The 19,113-nt window shown below is 51.6% G+C and overlaps 1 protein-coding gene across 1 annotated transcript; it reads right to left on the bottom strand.

Annotated features, from left to right (window-relative positions):
• Positions 1–3,052: 3,052 nt before the first annotated feature.
• Positions 3,053–8,413, bottom strand: LOC149325126 (uncharacterized). The gene has a single exon (XM_089564192.1). It carries the CDS (start codon positions 8,002–8,004, stop codon positions 3,466–3,468), a length of 4,539 nt encoding a protein of 1,512 aa, XP_089420318.1. The 5' UTR covers positions 8,005–8,413; the 3' UTR covers positions 3,053–3,465.
• Positions 8,414–19,113: the final 10,700 nt, after the last annotated feature.

Raw genomic sequence — 19,113 nt, 5'->3', positions numbered from 1 at the left:
CCTTGCGCGCCCCCCGCACCAACTTAGCTGCGCACGGGCCCTGCGGCGGCAGGGCGACCGGGATGTGCGGCGGCTTCGGTCGCGACTCGCTTGAGCCGTCGCTGCTCGGGGCGTCCTTCACGGGTGTGTGCAGGGCGTCACTGGGGGAGGGCGAGCCAGGCGACGTGGTGTCTGTGCCCTTGCCCTCGTGCTGCGCCGCCGTGGGCGCGTCAAGCAGCGAAACCTCCAAACTCGGAGGTTCCACAAAAGAGGACTCGCCCTGCGAGTCGTCAGACTCGGACGAGGTCGATTCCGCGACGTCGGAGTTGCCCGTGGACAGCTCCGTCGCGGATTGGCCGGACGAGGTGCCCGCCGTCTCTGTGCCCGCCTGGTCGTCATCGGGCTTGGTCGCGGCGTCGTCCCGCACGTCAGCCCCCTCGAGAGGGCTCGCCGCCGCCTCCTGTGCCGCGCCGCTCGAACCGGCGCCAGCCCCCTCAGGTGTCGCCTTCGGCCCGGGTTGCACACCAGGCTCCTGGGAAGGTCTGGCTGCCGCAGCAGCCGCGGCCGCCGCGTAGGACCGCGGCACGACGCAGTCGGAGGACGGGTGGTCGCCTCCGCACCTCTTGCATACCGGCTTGCAGTTGGCGCCGATGTGTCCGTACGCGCCGCACCGGCCGCAGCGCACCGCCTTACACGTAGCGCCGAAGTGGCCCTCGGTGCCGCACCGGGAACAGACGCGTTTCATGCCTCGGTATTCAATCATGGCTCGAACACCGGCCACCGTCAGGAAGTTCGGCGGAGCCCGGGTCATCTTGAGCTTCACCAGGCGCGTCCCGTTCCCGATGCGGTTCCTGGACTGGAAGGCGACCTCGCTGATGGCGCGCACCTTCCCGTACGGTTGGAACGCCGCGGCGAGGTCCTCGTCGCTGACGCACGGGGGGAGACGGAAAACCGTCACGTGCACCACTGGAACCCCCATCTGCTCCAGTGGCACCTCCTTTCCGGCGATGAGCAGCGAGCCCAACGCCACCATTTTCGCTGCCTGCGCCATGGAAGCCACGGCCGCCAGGAAACGTAAACCACCAAGGTGCTGCAAATATGTCAGCCTCCGACTCCGAGCACCTCCTCGAGCAGGTCGATGAGGCGATCGGCCGGAACAGGTTCCGGCACAGTAAACAAAAAGCATTGCGCCTTTGTGGGGCGCACTGCAGGGCAGGGTCTCTCCATCGCGACGGGGCCCGGGTCACCACGGCAGGAGCGCGGCGCCGGGCAGCAGGACGGCAGGAAGGACCTCCGGGACGCTGGATCCGGGGCCCGCCTGGACAGGAAAAGCTCGATGATCCGCTGGCTCGACGGGCACCGTAACGGCATCCGGGCACCGTACGAGACAACGAGATTTAACGAGACTCTCTAAGCCCTCCTACGCGACCGGCATGCAAGCGTCGGTTGGTCTCCAAAGGAGTCACAAAAAATAACTGCTGCCAGTGCCTTCTCAATGTTTATCAAGATATCAGTCGCTGTGCGTTTGATAATGCACGGAATTATAATTTCCGATTTCTAATAACGCGTGCAAAAAGCACATAAATGCCACGATACACTTCGTTGTCATACGTGATCACTTAGGGGCTTCAAGCATCGAAGCAAAGCCGCGCAGGCGCACAGGGGCCCGGGGGAGAAGCGCTGCGTTCAAAGGGCAAGGCATCGCGCCGAACGGGTGGTGGCGTTCCTCCCTTCCTGTACGGTGCGGTTCGGGTGTCCACCGAGATGACATTAGGCCAGTAAACATTTCATGCTTACTCTACTCTCGTTTACGGGAGAGGCAGAGATTTTTTTTTGGACTGCATTTTACAGCGAATTTATTACCTTTCCGTGTCCCTGTCTCTAGTGCTGTTTAAATCTGCAACATGGCGTCACACCGACTCGCCCTGATATCTCTGCTTCCCAGTCCTGCTCTCGAATACCTCGTGCAAACAAGCAGAGAATAAAACCGGAGCGATCAAGTCAGCCTTCGTTATTACTATCTTACCACTTTCCATGTGAAGGAATATTGTGGCTGTGCAACCGCTATATAGTATATTTTCTAGTACCTTTACCCATGCCCTTTTCGCGCTTTGGTTCCTCAATGACAGTAAATTCTTTTTCTTTCTTCAGGTTCGTTTGCTTTTCTTCGGGGGAGTTCAGCCTCCTCCAAACGTGAGTTGTTCGGTGGTGTTTTGAAGCACAGGAGTCCAGAAGCAGAAGGTACGAAAGGGAAATTATATTTACAGAGTATATACAAGGCAAACTCAGTTGCAGAAGCGTGAAGTCACACAGACGTTCAAGTACTGTAACTTAGAGGGTACTTATCTCACACAGAGATACTATCTCACCCAGAGATACAACTTCGGGGAAAATCTTACTCATCGACCGGCGGTCTCGGTTAGAGCCTAGAAGTTTTCCTTACGTGCTAAGCACGGAGCCTGGTTGGGAATTATCTCACACAGAGATACGACTTCGGACAATCTTACTCATCGACCGATGGTCTCGGTTAGAGCCTAGAGGTTTTCCGTACGTGCTAAGCACGGAGCCCAGTTGCGACTGCCATTCCTGGCTTTTCCTTCCGTTTTTATTTCTTACATAAACAAAGGCGCTGGGGCGGTCATTTCTCTTGACCCGCCCCAGTCTTTGATCAACCAATCGCTACTTAATTTCGCAGTAGCCACGGCCCTGTGGGTTGGGCATAGCCTCGAAACCAGGGCTCGAATAAATAAAACAAACAAATCAAGAAAACATTCGTAAAACGCTCTCCACGCAACACCCTCGCCTTTCCCCAAGAACGCACTTTTCATCTTAAGTGCATGCACGTGCGTAACTGCCTCAAGGCGGCCACCCTCTCGTGCTGCGTCCAACCGAAAGACCTTTGTTTACCTCCCCGCATGGCTACAACGCTATCAGTCAGCGGATCAGTCCTTTGATCAGTCGCGGTGGGAGGGAGACCACCCCTTTCGGGACGGCAAGGCCACGCCGCACGCGCGCCCTCTGCGCGAGGCGTGACGGCTGCGTTCCAAAGTGGCGTCCTCCCCATACCGGTAATTGCTTCCGCATTTGTTGCTGCACTGCGCGAGCCACGCGGGAAGTACAAAGGGGAGAGCCAGCGAGGTCGTGTACGAGGCGCGATCTTACACGTCCCCCCTGAGAGGATAAACGAGCTTGGGAGTCCGCTCGTTTAGACAAGATCAACAAAAGATCGCGGCTGTCTACAAACACAATATGCATAGAAAGAAATTGACATGCTGAAAAACGGCTCTCGGGTCACAAAGATACAACTCACCGATACCGCACAAAAACACTCATGGACTATACACAGAGCATACACGATATCCGTCACAGTACGAGAGTCAGGGGCATGCAAACATCCTTGCACAGAATTCTGGCCACAGATCACCGATCACATCACAAATTGCAGCGGGTGAACGGGAACATTCACGTAGCCTGAGGGGCCATGGCTCATTGCTCCTTACCCCAGCTCGTGCTAGGGACGCGAGACAACGCGTCGGCGTTGCCGTTACAGGTGCCTTTCCTGTGTGTCACAACGACATTGTAGCGCTGCAAGGCCAGCGCCCACCTTGCCAGTTTTGCCCCATGAGGCGTGCTCGTCGTTAGATAGGATAAGGGATTGTGGTCGGAGACCACGTTAACCTGAGCTCCGAACAACCAATGGTCGAATTTCTTGAGCGCCCAAATGATGGCAAATGCCTCGCGCTCGATTGTTGACCAGCGGGTTTGGGTTGTAGTGAACCGGTGGCTGGCGAAGGCGACCGGCTCCTCTCTCCCCGAGTCTCCCATCTGGGCCAGGCAAGCTCCGGCCGCGATCGCGGACGCATCCGTGAACAGCCAGTATGGCTTGAGCATATTAGGGGTATTTAGCGCTGCAGCTTCGCAAAGCGACGTTTTAAGCTTAGTAAAAGCTTCCTGCGCTTCCCGAGTCCAAGGAATCGCGTTTGGCACGCCTCGCTTCGTCAAGGATGTGAGCGGTGCAGCGACCTCAGCGTAGTTCTCTACGTATTCGCGGTAGTACCCGCATAGCCCAAGCAGGCTTCGCAGCTGCTTTTTCGTAGTAGGCGGCGCAAGCTCGCGAACAGCGGCTAGCTTTTCGGGGTCCGGTCCGTGTGTACCGCCACCCACGACGTGACCCAAGTACTTGATCTGAGCTTGTGCGATCTGGCACTTCTCGGGGCTTACCTTCAGTTTAGCTTCGCGTAGTAAGCCGAGCACGATGCTTAAATGCTTCAGGTGCTGCTGCCACGAAGCGGAGAAAATGGCGATATCATCGAGATATGCCACCGCGTAGCTCTGGTGTCTCGACAGCAGCGTATTCATCATTCGCTGGAATGTTGCAGCGGCATTTTTTAACCCAAATGGCATGACGCGCCAAGCGTACTGACCTTCGTGGGTTACGAAGGCAGTCAAATGCTGACTCTCGAGGGCCACTGGTACCTGCCAATAACCGCGTCTCAAATCTACGAGAGTAATGAACTTCGCGCTGCCGACCCTCATAATTAACTCCTGCGGGGGTGTCATCGGGAAGGCGTCAGTACGTGTAGCCGCGTTCAGCGCACGGTAGTCGATACACATACGCACTGAGCCGTCCTTTTTGCCAACGCACACCACCGGATGAGCATGCTCACTTTCTACTGGATATATTAGACCCAAGTCTAACAACTCGTTTACCTGGCGATCGACCTCGTCCCTAAGGAGCGCGGGTACGCGATATGGGAAGGCGCGTTTTGGCTGATACCCATCGTGCAGCTCGATCTTGTGCAATCCCACTTCTGCGGCTCCCGGTGTCTCGTTGAATAGGTCCGAGTAACCGCCGAACAGTTTCGCGACGTCGGCGCGCTGCTGAGAGTCCAAATGTGCCAGTTTCTCCCACTCGATCGGGAATGCACCTGACCGCGCGGACGCAGGGCGTGGTGTGCATTCATTTTCTCCAAAATCTGTGTCCTCGTCGAAAACGACGCCAACGTGGCTAACCCGCGCGTAGTAAGGCCGAAGCCTATTCGCATGCACCAGTGGCGAGGTTCGCGCTCCGGTTTCGAGTCGGTAGGAATTCTGCCTTTCACGCGCGGTTATGACGTAGGGACCCAGCCATTTCGGAGCCAGTTTGCTCTCGCGGTCGGTGTCGAAAAGAAGGACTTGATCTCCGACATTAAAGACCTTGTTTCGCGCCTGCCTATTGTATGCCTGCGCGTAGCTTCCTTGGCGTGCGCTTGCCGTCAGCCCCGCTACCTCCGCGGCAATCTCCAGCTGCTCCCGTAGCTGTCTGAGGTATTTCGCGGGTTCCTCCCTTAGCGTGTCTGGGAGCGGTTGCTCGCCCGTCCAAGTGCGCTGCAAAATGGCCAATGGCCCCGTAGGGTTCCTGCCGTAAAGGAGTCGGAATGGGGCAACGCCTGTAGTGTCATGGGGCACTTCCCTGTACGCCCAGAGGACGAACGGCACGAGTCTATCCCAGTTTTTAGGGTCTTTCTGTATTACATGGAATAGCATGTTTTTCAAGACACGATTCCATCTCTCTACAGTCCCGTTGCTCTCCGGGTGTTCTGGAGTTGAAAAGCGCGGCGCGCATCCTAACTTCGCCAACATCTCCCGAGTTAGCTGCGACGTGAAGTTAGTTCCCTGGTCTGAGCATACCACTTCCGGGATACCGGTGCGGCTAAAAATTGCCAGCAGGGCGTCGCATGTTGCTCTTGCGGTGAGTGAACGCAGACAGACCACTTCGGGCCACCGCGTGCACAAATCAACCAGACAAAGAGCGTACCTATGACCCCGACCTGAGGGCGTATCGATTGGCCCGATGATGTCGACGTTTACTACCTGAAATGGATGGTCTGGCCTAGTGAGGGGCGTGATAGGCACTCTGTCTCTGAGCCGCCTATCTGACCGTACCTGACAAGCGTGACACGTCTTGCAGAGTTGCGCCACATCTGCCTCTAAACCGGGCCAAAAAAAACTGTACTTGATTCTTGCCCTCGTCTTTTTTGGTCCCAAATGCCCTCCCCAAAGAAATTCGTGGGCTAGAGAGAGAACCTCTTCGCGTCTCGTCACGGGTAGCGCAAGCTGCTTGACTTTGGTTCCTGCGACAGAATCCCAGTGATAGAGCAGACCATCCGCGATGAACATGCCCCTTTTTCCTATTTTCGCATCAGCCCAAGCTTTCTTAAGGCTTTCATCTGACAGCTGTGCCGAACGGAAGCTCTCGCGCTGCTCTGGGGCCTCGTCTTCATCGTCACGCGTTGAGCGCCGGACTTCGGCGGGGCACCCGTCACTACCTTCTTCATGTTGCTCGCCTGATGTGACGGCCAACTCTTTGTTCTCCGGTTCGCCTGCCTGCGAATCGTTCGCGTGGGCCGCGCCTGTCGTTGAGACCGGCTCTAAAGTCTCCCTGACAACGGTGAAAGATGCTGTAGTAGGGCCAGCTGTAACGTGTGCGTCGCTCCGGGCGACCGCTTCGTTGCTGTGTTCGCACTCTGCTAGCAGCTCCCAGTCTTCTCGCGAGAGCAAGCAGTCCACTCCCTCCGCGAGCTTGCCCGTAATTGCGCACACGACACGTACTGCCTCTGGACGAGCTACAAGCGTGGGGCGCCGCCTCATACTGATCGCGAGCGTAACTAGCTTCGCTTCTACTGTTTCCCCGAAAGCTGAGACAAGCTTTATCTTCCCGGAAGGCTCATGAGACGCGTCTGGCACAAGGCTTTCTCTGACTACCGTTATTTCACTACCGGTGTCTATAATCGCCGTTGTCGGTACTCCGCCGCATTCGATCTCTACCTGCTGCAGCTTCGATTTGCGCACTTCTTCTGGCGATCTCGGGGATTTAATTTCTGCAACCAGAGTCCTGTGGGAGTAGGCCGACCCAGCGGTTTCGGGAGCGTCCGCGCTGGCGACGGCTACTTTCTGAGCCCGGGCGCGCTTATCATTTCTCTGCGCGTTCTGCGCAGCGCGGGGGCAGTCTTTAGCGCGGTGACCCCCTGCGCGACACACATAACACTGTGCCTGCCGTTTGATGTCACTGCTTGAAGGTGGGCATGGGGACCTTTCTTTCTCCGCGTGTGCGGTCGTTGGTCGCACCGCGCGCCCCTTTCCTTTCGCTTGCTCGAAAGTCTGAAGCATCTGCGATAACTCATCCGGTTTCGCACACTTTTCCCCCTCGCGGAGGCGCACATACTCCAGACCCTCGGTGCTTAGGCTAGCTTTCATGCGATCGGCTACGACGAGAGCCACCACATCTTCCTTAGTGTCTGCCTCCCTCGAACGAAGGTAATAGTGAAAGTATGTCTTCACGCGAGAGGCGAATTGGGCCCAAGTTTCCTCCTTACGCTTTGCGGCGCGTTCGAACCGATCCAAGTACTCGACGGGGGTCAGCTTTAGCTCGCTTAATACGGCCGCCTTCACTGACTCGTAGTCGCTGCACTCGTCGTCCTTAAGACCGCGAAGCAAATACCGCACACGCTCGGTCAGCGTCGGCATGATCAAGTGTACGCGGCTGTTTTCCGGCACATCGTACGTCGTGAAAACTCTTTCCACCTCGTCAAACCAAAGCGGTACGTCCGCGTCGCCCGGCAACTTGAGTCCCTTTAGGACTTTGGCGCATTGGGAGACTGGGTCGAGGCCCGTTCGCCGTTGTTCCCCTGATTCCGATATCAAGGGGGTCTGCCGGCCACCTGTCATCGCTATCCCAAGCTTCTGCAATTCGATGCGCTCTCGAGATTCGACTTCGAGCTTATGCTTAGCGAGCGCAAGCTCGAAATCCAGTTCCATGCGGCGGATTGCCAATGCATCGGAACCCGGCGTTGCAGCTACCTTTCGTAGCTCTCCCGCTATCGGCTCTGATGTCGCTGCGTCCTGCTGCGACGTTTCGCCTAACTGATCATCGCCCTCTGACGTTTCGCCTGGCTGATCATAGCCCTCTGTAGCTATCCCCTTTAATGCACTCGCATTTTCCTGTCTGCGATCTGAGCTCGCCATCATGCTCCTTGTCAACACCATACGCCCGTTTACACATGAGCCATAACCACCTCAGAGGTACGCAAGGAATCCCGCTCACCCGTGCTGGTGTCGCTAGTAGGATCCGTTGCCTCTCTGTTGCCGCTGCCTCGTCCCGAGATGCAGGATGAAGGACGCCTCAGGGTCGGCGCTCTGGACTACCTTGTTCCCTTGGCTGGGCCTGAAGATCGGCTCCTTCCCGGGTTCCCGGACGGTCGTTGCCTGACGCTGCTGGCTTGACGGTGGTGTCGGCTCACGGTCGACGATTGCCGAATTCTGTCGTGACTGCGCCAGTAAATTCTCTTCCTTCTTCAGGTTCGTTTGCTTTTCTTCGGGGGAGTTCAGCCTCCTCCAAACGTGAGTTGTTCGGTGGTGTTTTGAAGCACAGGAGTCCAGAAGCAGAAGGTACGAAAGGGAAACTATATTTACAGAGTATATACAAGGCAAACTCAGTTGCAGAAGCGTGAAGTCACACAGACGTTCGAGTACTGTAACTTAGAAGGCACTTATCTCACACAGAGATACTATCTCACCCAGAGATACAACTTCGGGGAAAATCTTACTCATCGACCGGCGGTCTCGGTTAGAGCCTAGAAGTTTTCCTTACGTGCTAAGCACGGAGCCTGGTTGGGAATTATCTCACACAGAGATACGACTTCGGACAATCTTACTCATCGACCGATGGTCTCGGTTAGAGCCTAGAGGTTTTCCGTACGTGCTAAGCACGGAGCCCAGTTGCGACTGCCATTCCTGGCTTTTCCTTCCGTTTTTATTTCTTACATAAACAAAGGCGCTGGGGCGGTCATTTCTCTTGACCCGCCCCAGTCTTTGATCAACCAATCGCTACTTAATTTCGCAGTAGCCACGGCCCTGTGGGTTGGGCATAGCCTCGAAACCAGGGCTCGAATAAATAAAACAAACAAATCAAGAAAACATTCGTAAAACGCTCTCCACGCAACACCCTCGCCTTTCCCCAAGAACGCACTTTTCATCTTAAGTGCATGCACGTGCGTAACTGCCTCAAGGCGGCCACCCTCTCGTGCTGCGTCCAACCGAAAGACCTTTGTTTACCTCCCCGCATGGCTACAACGCTATCAGTCAGCGGATCAGTCCTTTGATCAGTCGCGGTGGGAGGGAGACCACCCCTTTCGGGACGGCAAGGCCACGCCGCACGCGCGCCCTCTGCGCGAGGCGTGACGGCTGCGTTCCAAAGTGGCGTCCTCCCCATACCGGTAATTGCTTCCGCATTTGTTGCTGCACTGCGCGAGCCACGCGGGAAGTACAAAGGGGAGAGCCAGCGAGGTCGTGTACGAGGCGCGATCTTACAATGACTGATTGACTGATAATGTCTCTGCTGAGTCTACTGCCTTCTCGTAGTCTGTGAAGGCATAGATAAGGGTTGCCTATATTCTGGGCATTTCTCTATCACCTGATTAGTGGTGTGAATATGGTTCATTGTCTTGTAGCCTTCGAAAGCTAGCCTTGTCCTTTGGCTGGCTGAAGTATCATGTTGCTCTAAATCGATTAGCGACCACACAAACGATGGGCTCGAGAATTGATTGATTGATTGATTGATTGATTGATTGATTGATTGATTGATTGATTGATTGATTGATTGATTGATTGATTGATTGATTGATTGGCTTGTCAATCCTTGCCAAAGGCCGATGCTGACTATTCGACGACCGGCAAGGAGTGCCTCGCCTCCATCTGGGCGGCCTCTAAATTCCACCCGTAGCTGCACGGACGGCCATTCAAGACTGGAAGCGATCACCAGGCACTTTGTTAGCTTGACAGTTTCAAGTATACATCCGGCTACCTCACTCCATTTAGGCCGCTTCTACGAGAGTTCGACGACACCACCGTTGACAAGTCCGGACGTAAGCACTCTTACGCCGATTGCCTGTCACGAGCCCCTGTCGACGCACCTCCGCAAGACGACGAAGATGATGCCTTCCGTGGACATATCGGAGCCAGCACTTACGCGCCGTAACTACGCTCGGATCCCGACCTTTAGCGTCTCAATTGTCCTTTTCTTACGTAAACAACGATGTCCTCGTGAAGAACTTCGCATCGAACAAAAGCGTTTACCTCTTTGTGGTAACTGCAGCTTTAGGGAAAGAGGTCCACACGCTTCACATGATACTCTCGTGCACATTACAGTTACAGTTACCGATTGCAGTTAGCTTATTTTAAACGTACAGCTCATTACAGCTCATGAAAATTACAGCTCATGAAAATAAACAACAATTACACAGAAGATCACCTGTTGCGGCTTGCAGATTATTTGCAAGCCGCAACAAGCTGGTGCTCCTTGCATTCTGTTGCAGTTCATACGTGGCTAATATCACGTGCAGTTGCTTTTTCGAGTTCTCTTCGGCATTTTTTGTCTACGTTTCCTTGCGAACACTTCAGCAGAGACACCGCAGACTATATCGGTTCAAGTGCAGCAGGGAAGTGCGTTGCTTCATCACACGAGAACCTTGTGCACTGCGTCAAAGCTACGCAAAGCGCCGCGCTTCACCGTTGTTCGAGCTCTGAGGGGGCAAAGCTCAAACTCACTAAACCTGACATTTCTTGGTGCAGTCGAGGTGAAATGCCAAATGCAATGTGCGGAATACGGGGCTAGTCGAATGCAGTCCACACGGGCTTGCATTCGCCGACATCGTCGCGCGCGCCGCTCTAAAGCGAGGCAGTTCGTGCTACACCAGTGTTTACCTCAGAATTCAGGTTCGCGAAGTTCTGCCACTAGTCACAACTCATTGCTTGAAAAAAATAAACGTAACGGAGTACTAGTAATCGACTATGAAAAAAATTTGATTACCAAGAACGTCACACCTTAACAAAAGTAGCGAATGAATTGCAAAATTGAAAAAAATGCACTTTATTACGATTAGAGTTGTACGTAACGCGTTACAAGCAGATCGTTAATTGTAAACAATTACATTTTCTTGTAATAATAAATTACTTTCCACAAAGAGTAATGTTCCGGGCAATTGAATTTTTTTTTCTACAATCGGTTACTTGCAATCAGTTACTTTCCTTGTAAAAGCAGGGTGTAATCAACGATACAGCTATGAGAACCTCAATCTGACAGCAAACATCGGTGCTGGCGGGGATGTTTCCGTCGTGACCGAACGACAAGAGGTTTGCCGTGGGGAAGCACGCGCGCAATCATGCCCGGCGCGTAACCGAGTCCCCGCTGTCTTCTAGAATAATAATAACCTTTATTGCCCTTTGTACTTTCATGCATACAATTTATAAAACACCTAACCATACAGCGCTTGTGGGTGGGTAGGCAGGTCAGCGAGCACGTACCGGGAAAATATACATTATTAAAAGAAATAATAAGAACAACACTCAACGGAAAGCAAACAACAGGAACCGACTAAAAAGAAACAGGCACTTTATCAATACAAAAAGGCAACGCAGGAAGGACAACAATGCATTCGTGTAAACAACTTATACGGCAATGATGGATGACTCTCTTTTCGAATGAAAGCAAGAAAAACATTGAGTTTTACAAAAAGTGCATTTCATGGAACGAGAAGGCCATAATTCTTGACCACCTTTTTCACCTCTTTGATGCTACTGAATTCCATGTATTCCTTGGATAATTTGTTAAAGAGGTGTGGCCCATAGTAGTTTCTATTTCTTTTCCCATAATTGTTGTGTACTCTCGGAATATGGTACTGTAGCGTCCACCGACGCCACAACGCGGTGATGCAATGCTGCAGAAGAAAATAAAGTTCGGTCCTAGAAGCCTGCTATGTTGCGCCTCTAATTTTGGTGCTAAACTGCAACCCCGAGCATCCTGTTTTTATTTGTTGACCGGTGTTCCCTATTCATTATTATAATACGGAGAAGTCAATACAATGTCAGCATACAGTTGATAAAAACTTAACAAGGAGTTTTTTCATTACTTCGTCTTTTGTGCCTCGAACAGGTTTGTTCTATTTACATATTCTGCGAAGAAGTTTGTTTGTATTTGTATGTCGGCTGAGTGAATAATTTTCGTCCACAATGAACAATTCCGTTTGCGGCAGTTCGCGGCCCGCGAAATACCACGTGCCCGCTCCGTAGGGACCCCCGTCCTGTCTGATGACACCGCCACTTACCTCCCATTGCGCCCAACTTGGTGGTTTCCACGCACAGCGCGAAGCAGCAACGAAGAGTGGCGCTCCATAGAGGACTTGGCCACAAGCATCGAAGCGTTGCGCAACTACGATATGGTGCGCAAGGTTATAATTCCGCCCTGCTCTCCAGCGCATATATTGAGAGAGTGTTCACTGTATCTGCTGATCTATTCACCAGGAAATGTAGCAAAATTGAAAACTTGGAAAAAATTTGGCAGTAGCTAAGCACAGCTAGGCCAGCATATACGTAGCGAACGCAGTTTCGTCTACTGACATTTCTGTAGCGACACGCCGTCGTTGTCGTTCAGCAGCTTGGCAGCGCCTCTTCGCGAGACGTTCCTCTCGTTCTTCGGGTGTCCCGGCCGCCCGCTAAGCCTTTCTCGCCTCGTTTTCAGGCTGTCGGCCGGCCTTGTACCATGCGAGGACTTCTGGATCGGAAGACTCAGTTTCACGAAGCCTGTACTGCTGCCGTGACGAGCACGGCCGCTCTCCTTCTTCCATGGTGCGCGTATGGGGAGCGAGCGCTTCCCTTCCGGCTGATATCCCAGCTGCGCGGCACGACTCTGCGCATGCGCAGTGAGACGCATAGCGAAGTGATCGTAACTCGGCGCAGCGGCTGCGGCGGAGCGATGGCGCACACCAGTATATTCTAGGCACTATACCTGTGGCTCCAGGGCAATTGGTTGCCATGGTAACGGCGCATGCGAAGTAGTGGCTTTTGCCCGGCTCCGCGAAATGCGCTTCTACTCGATTCATTGATTGATTGTAAAACATTTTATTCGCCGGGAAGAGCTTGGCAAGAGGTCGCGTTAAGTGGTCGAGAGTACATAGCCCTCGACGACTTTGTCAGCCCACTCCACCGCCAAAACTTGCGTTCTGGGGTCAGAGCTAGCCAGCACGGTCTCCCACCGCTCGAGAGAAGGAGCTGTAACTAGCGTAGTGTAGCCAAGGTCAATTGAAATAGGTCGCGAAGCCGGAGCCTGAATGCGGTCCAGAACCAAGTGCTAGCGACATCAAATTAGTGGTGGGACTAAAGCGCCAAAATGAAATGAGTGGACAAACACGACTAGAAGAGGAAAATAATTAGGACATATTTTTTGTTTAAAAAACATTAGAAAACAATTGCAGATTCCTTTTTAAAATGTTTTAGTTGTGTGCATTTTGTTAGAAAGTATAGCGCTTGCTTTGTAAAAATTTTTATGACAGTGTTCGCTCAGAGCAGCGGCAATGGCAGCGGGACGATGCCAAGGTTGACGGTGCTCTGATGTCATACCCTTGTCATATCTTTTGACCATTCTGCTTGCTTTTGTTTGAAACTCGATTCTGCTAGCCCTACTTTTTCCTCGTTGCTTGTTGCTCGAGTTCTTGGTGTGCATCGTTCGTGTACAGTTTCCGCTTTTCCCTTTTGCCAGCGCTTTTGTGTAGTTTCGTTCGGTTGGGTGCTGCTCTGTCGCTCTTGCCCCAAAAGTGCATCGTCTGTGGCCATGGGGCCCCCGTACGCAAAAAAGAGTAGTGCGGTTGCACGATGTGCGAGCGATAACCTGTCTGGCGGCGTCACATTTCATCGCTTCAGCGCTACACCTGCGACATTTAGCGCGACACCTGAGGCGAGGACGAAGGAAAGAAGGAAAAAGGCACAACGAGAACTGACTACCTAAAAATAGCGTTGGTGGTCGGCACTCGTCGTGTCTTCTTTCTTCGTTCTCGTGTCGGGTGTCGCGCTGAAGCGTCGCGGCGTTCAGCAGTTTATTTTTCCCGCCAAGCAGCACGTGACGCTGACGTCACGAATATGACGTCACTAAAACACGTGACTTTAACGTCGCGTTTTTGTTTTAATTATGACGTCACTTTTTAGTTGTCCACGCATTTCGAAGACGGCGCTGGCTGCGCACCATGAGCCGCCATGTTTTGAACGTATGGGCTTCTATGCAGCCTACGCTACCATAGTACATCTACCTTGGTGTAGCTTTCGCTACAAAACAATTACTCTCGCAAATTAACAATGTGTAACGTAATATCAAGGAATCATGAGTAGCTCATTTCAGTCTGGGTAAATTTGTGTTGTTGCAATAAAAGTTGGAAGGAAGATAGCGCAATATTAATCGATTACTTTTCTGTGGTTGTTCAGTTACTTTTCTGGGGCTGTAACTGACCCCTGCAATCAGTAACCGTTGAGAATGAATAATTGTAATTGTAATCGGTTGCTTATTTTCTGTAACGTGCACAAGACTTTCATCATCACCATCGTCAGCCTGACTACGCCCATTGCAGGAGAAAGGCCTCTCCCATGTCTCTGCAATTAACCATATATCCTGTGCTAGTTGCGGCCAGCCCATACTCGCAAACTTCTTAATCTCATACGCCCAACTGTCTGCCGCCCCCTGCTACGCTTGCCTTCTCTCTTCGCATTACATGCCCTGCCCAAGCCCATTTCTTCTTCATTTTGACAAGGATGTCATTAACCCGCGTTCGTTCCCTCACCCACTATTCCGTCTATCTGCCTCTTAACGTTGCACTTATCATTTTTCTTTCTATAGCTCGCTGCATTGCACTCAATTTAAATTAAACCCTCCACGGTAGCAGCCACCGCGGTGGCTCAGTGGTTACGGTGCTCGGCTGCTGACCCGAAAGACTGGGGTTCGATCCCGGCCGCGGCGGCTGAATTTCGATGGAGGCGAACTCCTAGAGGCCCGTGTCCCGTACGATGTCAGTGCACGCTAAAGGAACTCCAGGTGGTCTAAACTGCTGGGAGCCCTCCACTGCGGTGTGACTCATTACCTGAGTCGCTTTGGCACGTTAAACCCTCCTATACAAAACGTTTTCGTCAGCCTGCACGTTTCTTCCCACCAATAAGACGGGCTCTAAAGTATTAATTACTTCTAACACGTTACGTTCTCGTCTGTCGTTTAGCCGCCTCCAGGTCAAGCGCATGGTCACCGTAGTGTTCTTGTCCGCCATTTTGTCCACGCTCTGCGGGAACGCCCACCATTTTGTTTCACGTTCTGCGGGAAAGCCGCTTCTTGTGTGGCACGAGCCCCAAGAAAGGTAGTTTAGTGGCTTCGCTCCTCCACCCGGTGAGGGCTTCACAAAATCCTCTCAGTCGGATAACAAAGCAGACTGTGCTCAAGATGGGAAAGGCCGGCCCCCTCCGGCTCATATAGTGTGTGTGCGCCGACACGAACTGGAACAAAATATGTCAAGGGGACCATGTGATGGCCGCCCCGCGAATAGTGTAACGAGCGGCGCGGGGAAAACAGTCGCTCAACTCTGCTCCCATGCGGGAGCGTATATGGGAACACTAGGTCACCGCGCTGCCGGCGAAGAACTGTGCAGTGGTTGTGCGACCGGGCGCACTCGTTTGCACCACAAGGATGCCATGACGCAGGCTCGTCGCGCTTAGGCCCACAGCCGTGGCCCCACAATGCATGTAGTCCTCACCGAATTCTACCGAGTTTCGCGATCGATATATCGCTTGACCGGAATACTGCTCATACCTTGCGTCAAGCAAATTACGGAAGCAAGGCAATGGAATACCAAATCATGTTGTTGCGCAATACCCATCAGGAGATAAATGGCATTTCAAGGAACATCACAACGGTAACAAGGTTAAGGCGAATAGTGCGTGCCCTGTTGCAGCATCAAGATAGCCGTGATGAAATAAGCTTCATTGTGATCTTTTTTTTCTCTTTGTATTTTCTTGCTTTCCGTTCCTAGGACTATTTCGATCTTCATTATGCAAACTGGAATTGATGTCACACAATTCTGTCAATGTATTGAATTTTGCTTCTCTTTCTTTGTTTTCTTTCATTAAGGTGAAGAAATGAGACAAGCATTTTTATGGATTTCAGTGCATTAGGTTCTGAACTACGTTGTTTTCCTTTTTTTCTTTGCACACCACTGACTGTTACTAAACAAAGTTTCTAATGTCTGTGTTCTTTCTCTGATTACATCGCGTGACTCTTGCTGATTCTTTCTATGTATAGCCAAGAAGCATAACTGTGTTCTTTTGTTGTTCAGTTTTTGTTACACTTAATGTTTGTATGTGCTGACGTTCCCTTAAATATCCCTGCTCCAGCTGCCCCACTAACGCAAATAAGTGGTTAGGAGGCCAGTCGGCTCCCTTTATCTTACCTCGTGGTCAATACGCCTAGAACAGTAATAGTGAAGAGCAGTGAAATTGATATAAGAGGTGCTGGCCAACTACTACACAGGGGGAAAGGCTGCGTTGTCTGCTCTGGTCGCCGGGATGAGGCTGCAACCCACGGCCTGGTTATTCAATTCCATCTACACTCGGTGTTTTTCTTTTATCCGGTGATGATTTTCGCGGTACCGATAATTTCGCGAACCACGATCCTCTCGCACGCAAGGCACATGCTGTATCTCTACGCCATCGCTGCCCAATGATTAGCTTTCTTGTCACCATCATCATCATCAGCCTGACTACACCCACTGCAGGGCAAAGGCATCTCCCATGTCTCTCCAACTAACCCTGTCCTTTGCCAGTTGCGGCCACCGTATACCCTCAAACTTCTTCATCTCATCCGCCCACCTAACTTTCTGCCGCCCCCTGCTACCTACGTTTGCCTTCTCTTAGAAACCGCTCCGTTCCCCTTAAGGACCAGCCGTTGTCTTGCCTTCGCGTTACATGCCCTGCCCCAAGCCCACTTCCTCCTCTTGATTTTAACTAGGATATCATTAACGCGCATCCGTTCTCACACCCACTCCGCCCGCTTCCGATCTCTTAACGTTACACCTATCATTTTTCTTTCCATAGCTTGCTGCTTTGTCCGTAACTTAAGATGAACCCTCTTTGTTAGCCTCCACGTCTCTGCCCCATGGGTTATCAGCGGTAAGATACAGCTGTTGTATACTTTCCTCTTGGGGGATATTGGTAAACTGCCATTCATGATCTGAGAGAACCTGCCATATGCGCTCCACCCCATTCTTATTTTTCTAGTTATTTCCCTCTCATAATCCGGATCTGCGGCCGCTACCAGCAAAGCAATCACTTTTCTACCATGGCTGCTTGTTCTGACGGCGAATTTAGTCGGTACATCAAACGTAGTTGCAAGATAGTGAGTGGAGGCAGTTATCAGGGGTGGCGCTATTCCGACGGCGCGAGTAGTGGCTGTGCGAGAGAAGAGACAGAGGCACACCTCTGCTTGGCTGACACAAGAGGGATGAGTCTGTGGCTATTTCCAGATACCGTCTTCAACACCCTGGTGACGCACTTCGACTGATGCCGAGGACAGCTACACGCAATTTATGCTCTCTTCCCGTCAGTATTGACATTTTTCCGGCAGGAGAAGGCGCCTGTATTTCTGAGAAAAATAAAAAATATATTTAAGAAATTCTCGTCGCTCTAGTCAAATTTGTGACGTCAAGGCCTAAAAGGGCTCCAGGAACACCGTTTGGAAGGGAACGGCGCTTGTGCTTGACCTCAGAGATCAGCGTGTAAAATCCAGCTTGGCGCACCACATCTTTCTTGCGATGTGACTGTATTTGATTTTTTTGTTGCTTTGTGTGGGTTTTCAAAGCTCCGTCTTATTCAGCGTAGTATCTTCGTCATTATAACGCGGCAGTGTATCTAGGCTGGCCAACTTCAACTGGCCCTCAGTGTTTCTTCAGTATATGAATGCATTGTACAGGCGATGGTCACATTTTCCGAATTTCTTCGCAACCTCATTTATGGTGCGAATGTGGTCTGTTATCGAGTAGCCTTCCGAAAACCAGCGTGATCAGACACTAATGTGTTCTGATTTTATTGTCAGTTACCATAGAAAATGCCTTGTAAGTAACGGACCGTAACCTAATCGGTATCCGCATTCTTCACTTCTTGCGGTAAACTCAGTCACGCGGCACAGGTTATTTTTTTATTTATTAAAAATACCTCAAGGGCCCTTGGGTGAGGGCTTTACATGAGGGGTGGGCTAACAACCTGGTGTTAATAACAGATTTTTTCGATGGCTTTCTTGAAATGGTCCGGGTTTGTATGAAGGATGGTACTTGTGGGAAGACTGTTCCAGTCACGCGCTGTTTGGATGAAGAAGGAATGAAGATGGGTCACGTTGCGAGCAGCGGGGGGGGAGTAAACGGCATTTCGGTGGCTTGTGTGGGCTGAAGAACGATGAGCAGGCTGGATAGGACAGTGGGAAGAAAATTTATGATACATTTTGTGGTACAAGCACAGCCTTGCAACTGTGCGACGTTGCTTGAGGTTAGGTAGGCATGCATTATTTTTGAGGGAAGTAACACTGGTGGAGTATGAGTAGTTTGAGTAGATGAATCGAACGGCGCGATTTTAGGCAAGTTCAATACAGTTAGTTAGGTTAAGCTGAGCGGGGTCCCAGATGGCAGATGCGTATTCTAACTTTGGCCGAATTAATGTTTTATAAACTAGTAATTTAACTGCTGGTGAAGCTAGACGTAAATTACGACGAAGATAGCCGAGAGTTTTGTTAGCATTGTTAATTATCCGCGTTATATGGATAGACCAGTTAAGGGTACTCGAGATGTCAACACCAATATACTTAATGGAATGGCGGGGTAAAACACTAGAACCGTTCAGAAGATAATTTGGGGTCGGGTAATTTTGTCGTCTGTGGAAGGAAACAAGCGTAGTTTTGTTAGTATTTAAGACCATCAGCCATCTGCGACATCACTCTTCCAGTCTTAATAGATCACATTGAAGGGCATTATTATCTGCTGCACTATTAATAGGACGGTAAATGACACAATCGTCGGTAAATAAGCGGATATTTGATGAAATATGATTAGGCAAGTCATTGATGTAAATTAAGAACAGGAGAGGGCCAAGAACTGTGTCTTGCGGCACACCAGAGAGTACGTTAGAGAGTGAAGAAGATTTGTTCTTGGCTTCAACAAATTGTTGACGGTTAGTGAGGAAGTCCTGTATCCAGTTGAAGACGAGCGGGTCAAGATTTAGTTGTGAAAGCTTTAGTAGTAGGCGTTTATG

This window comes from Amblyomma mixtum, chromosome 10, assembly GCF_055824585.1.
Source record: "Amblyomma mixtum isolate Tamu chromosome 10, ASM5582458v1, whole genome shotgun sequence".
Classification (NCBI taxonomy): Eukaryota; Metazoa; Arthropoda; class Arachnida; order Ixodida; family Ixodidae; genus Amblyomma; species Amblyomma mixtum.
The sequence above is the reverse complement of the archived record's forward strand: the minus strand, read 5'-3'. Positions and strand labels throughout refer to the sequence as shown.

What these genes read in the sequence shown, in the direction of transcription:
- LOC149325126 (XM_089564192.1), bottom strand. Translation starts at nt 8,004, where the DNA reads ATGGTGTTGACAAGGAGCATGATGGCGAGCTCAGATCGCAGACAGGAA.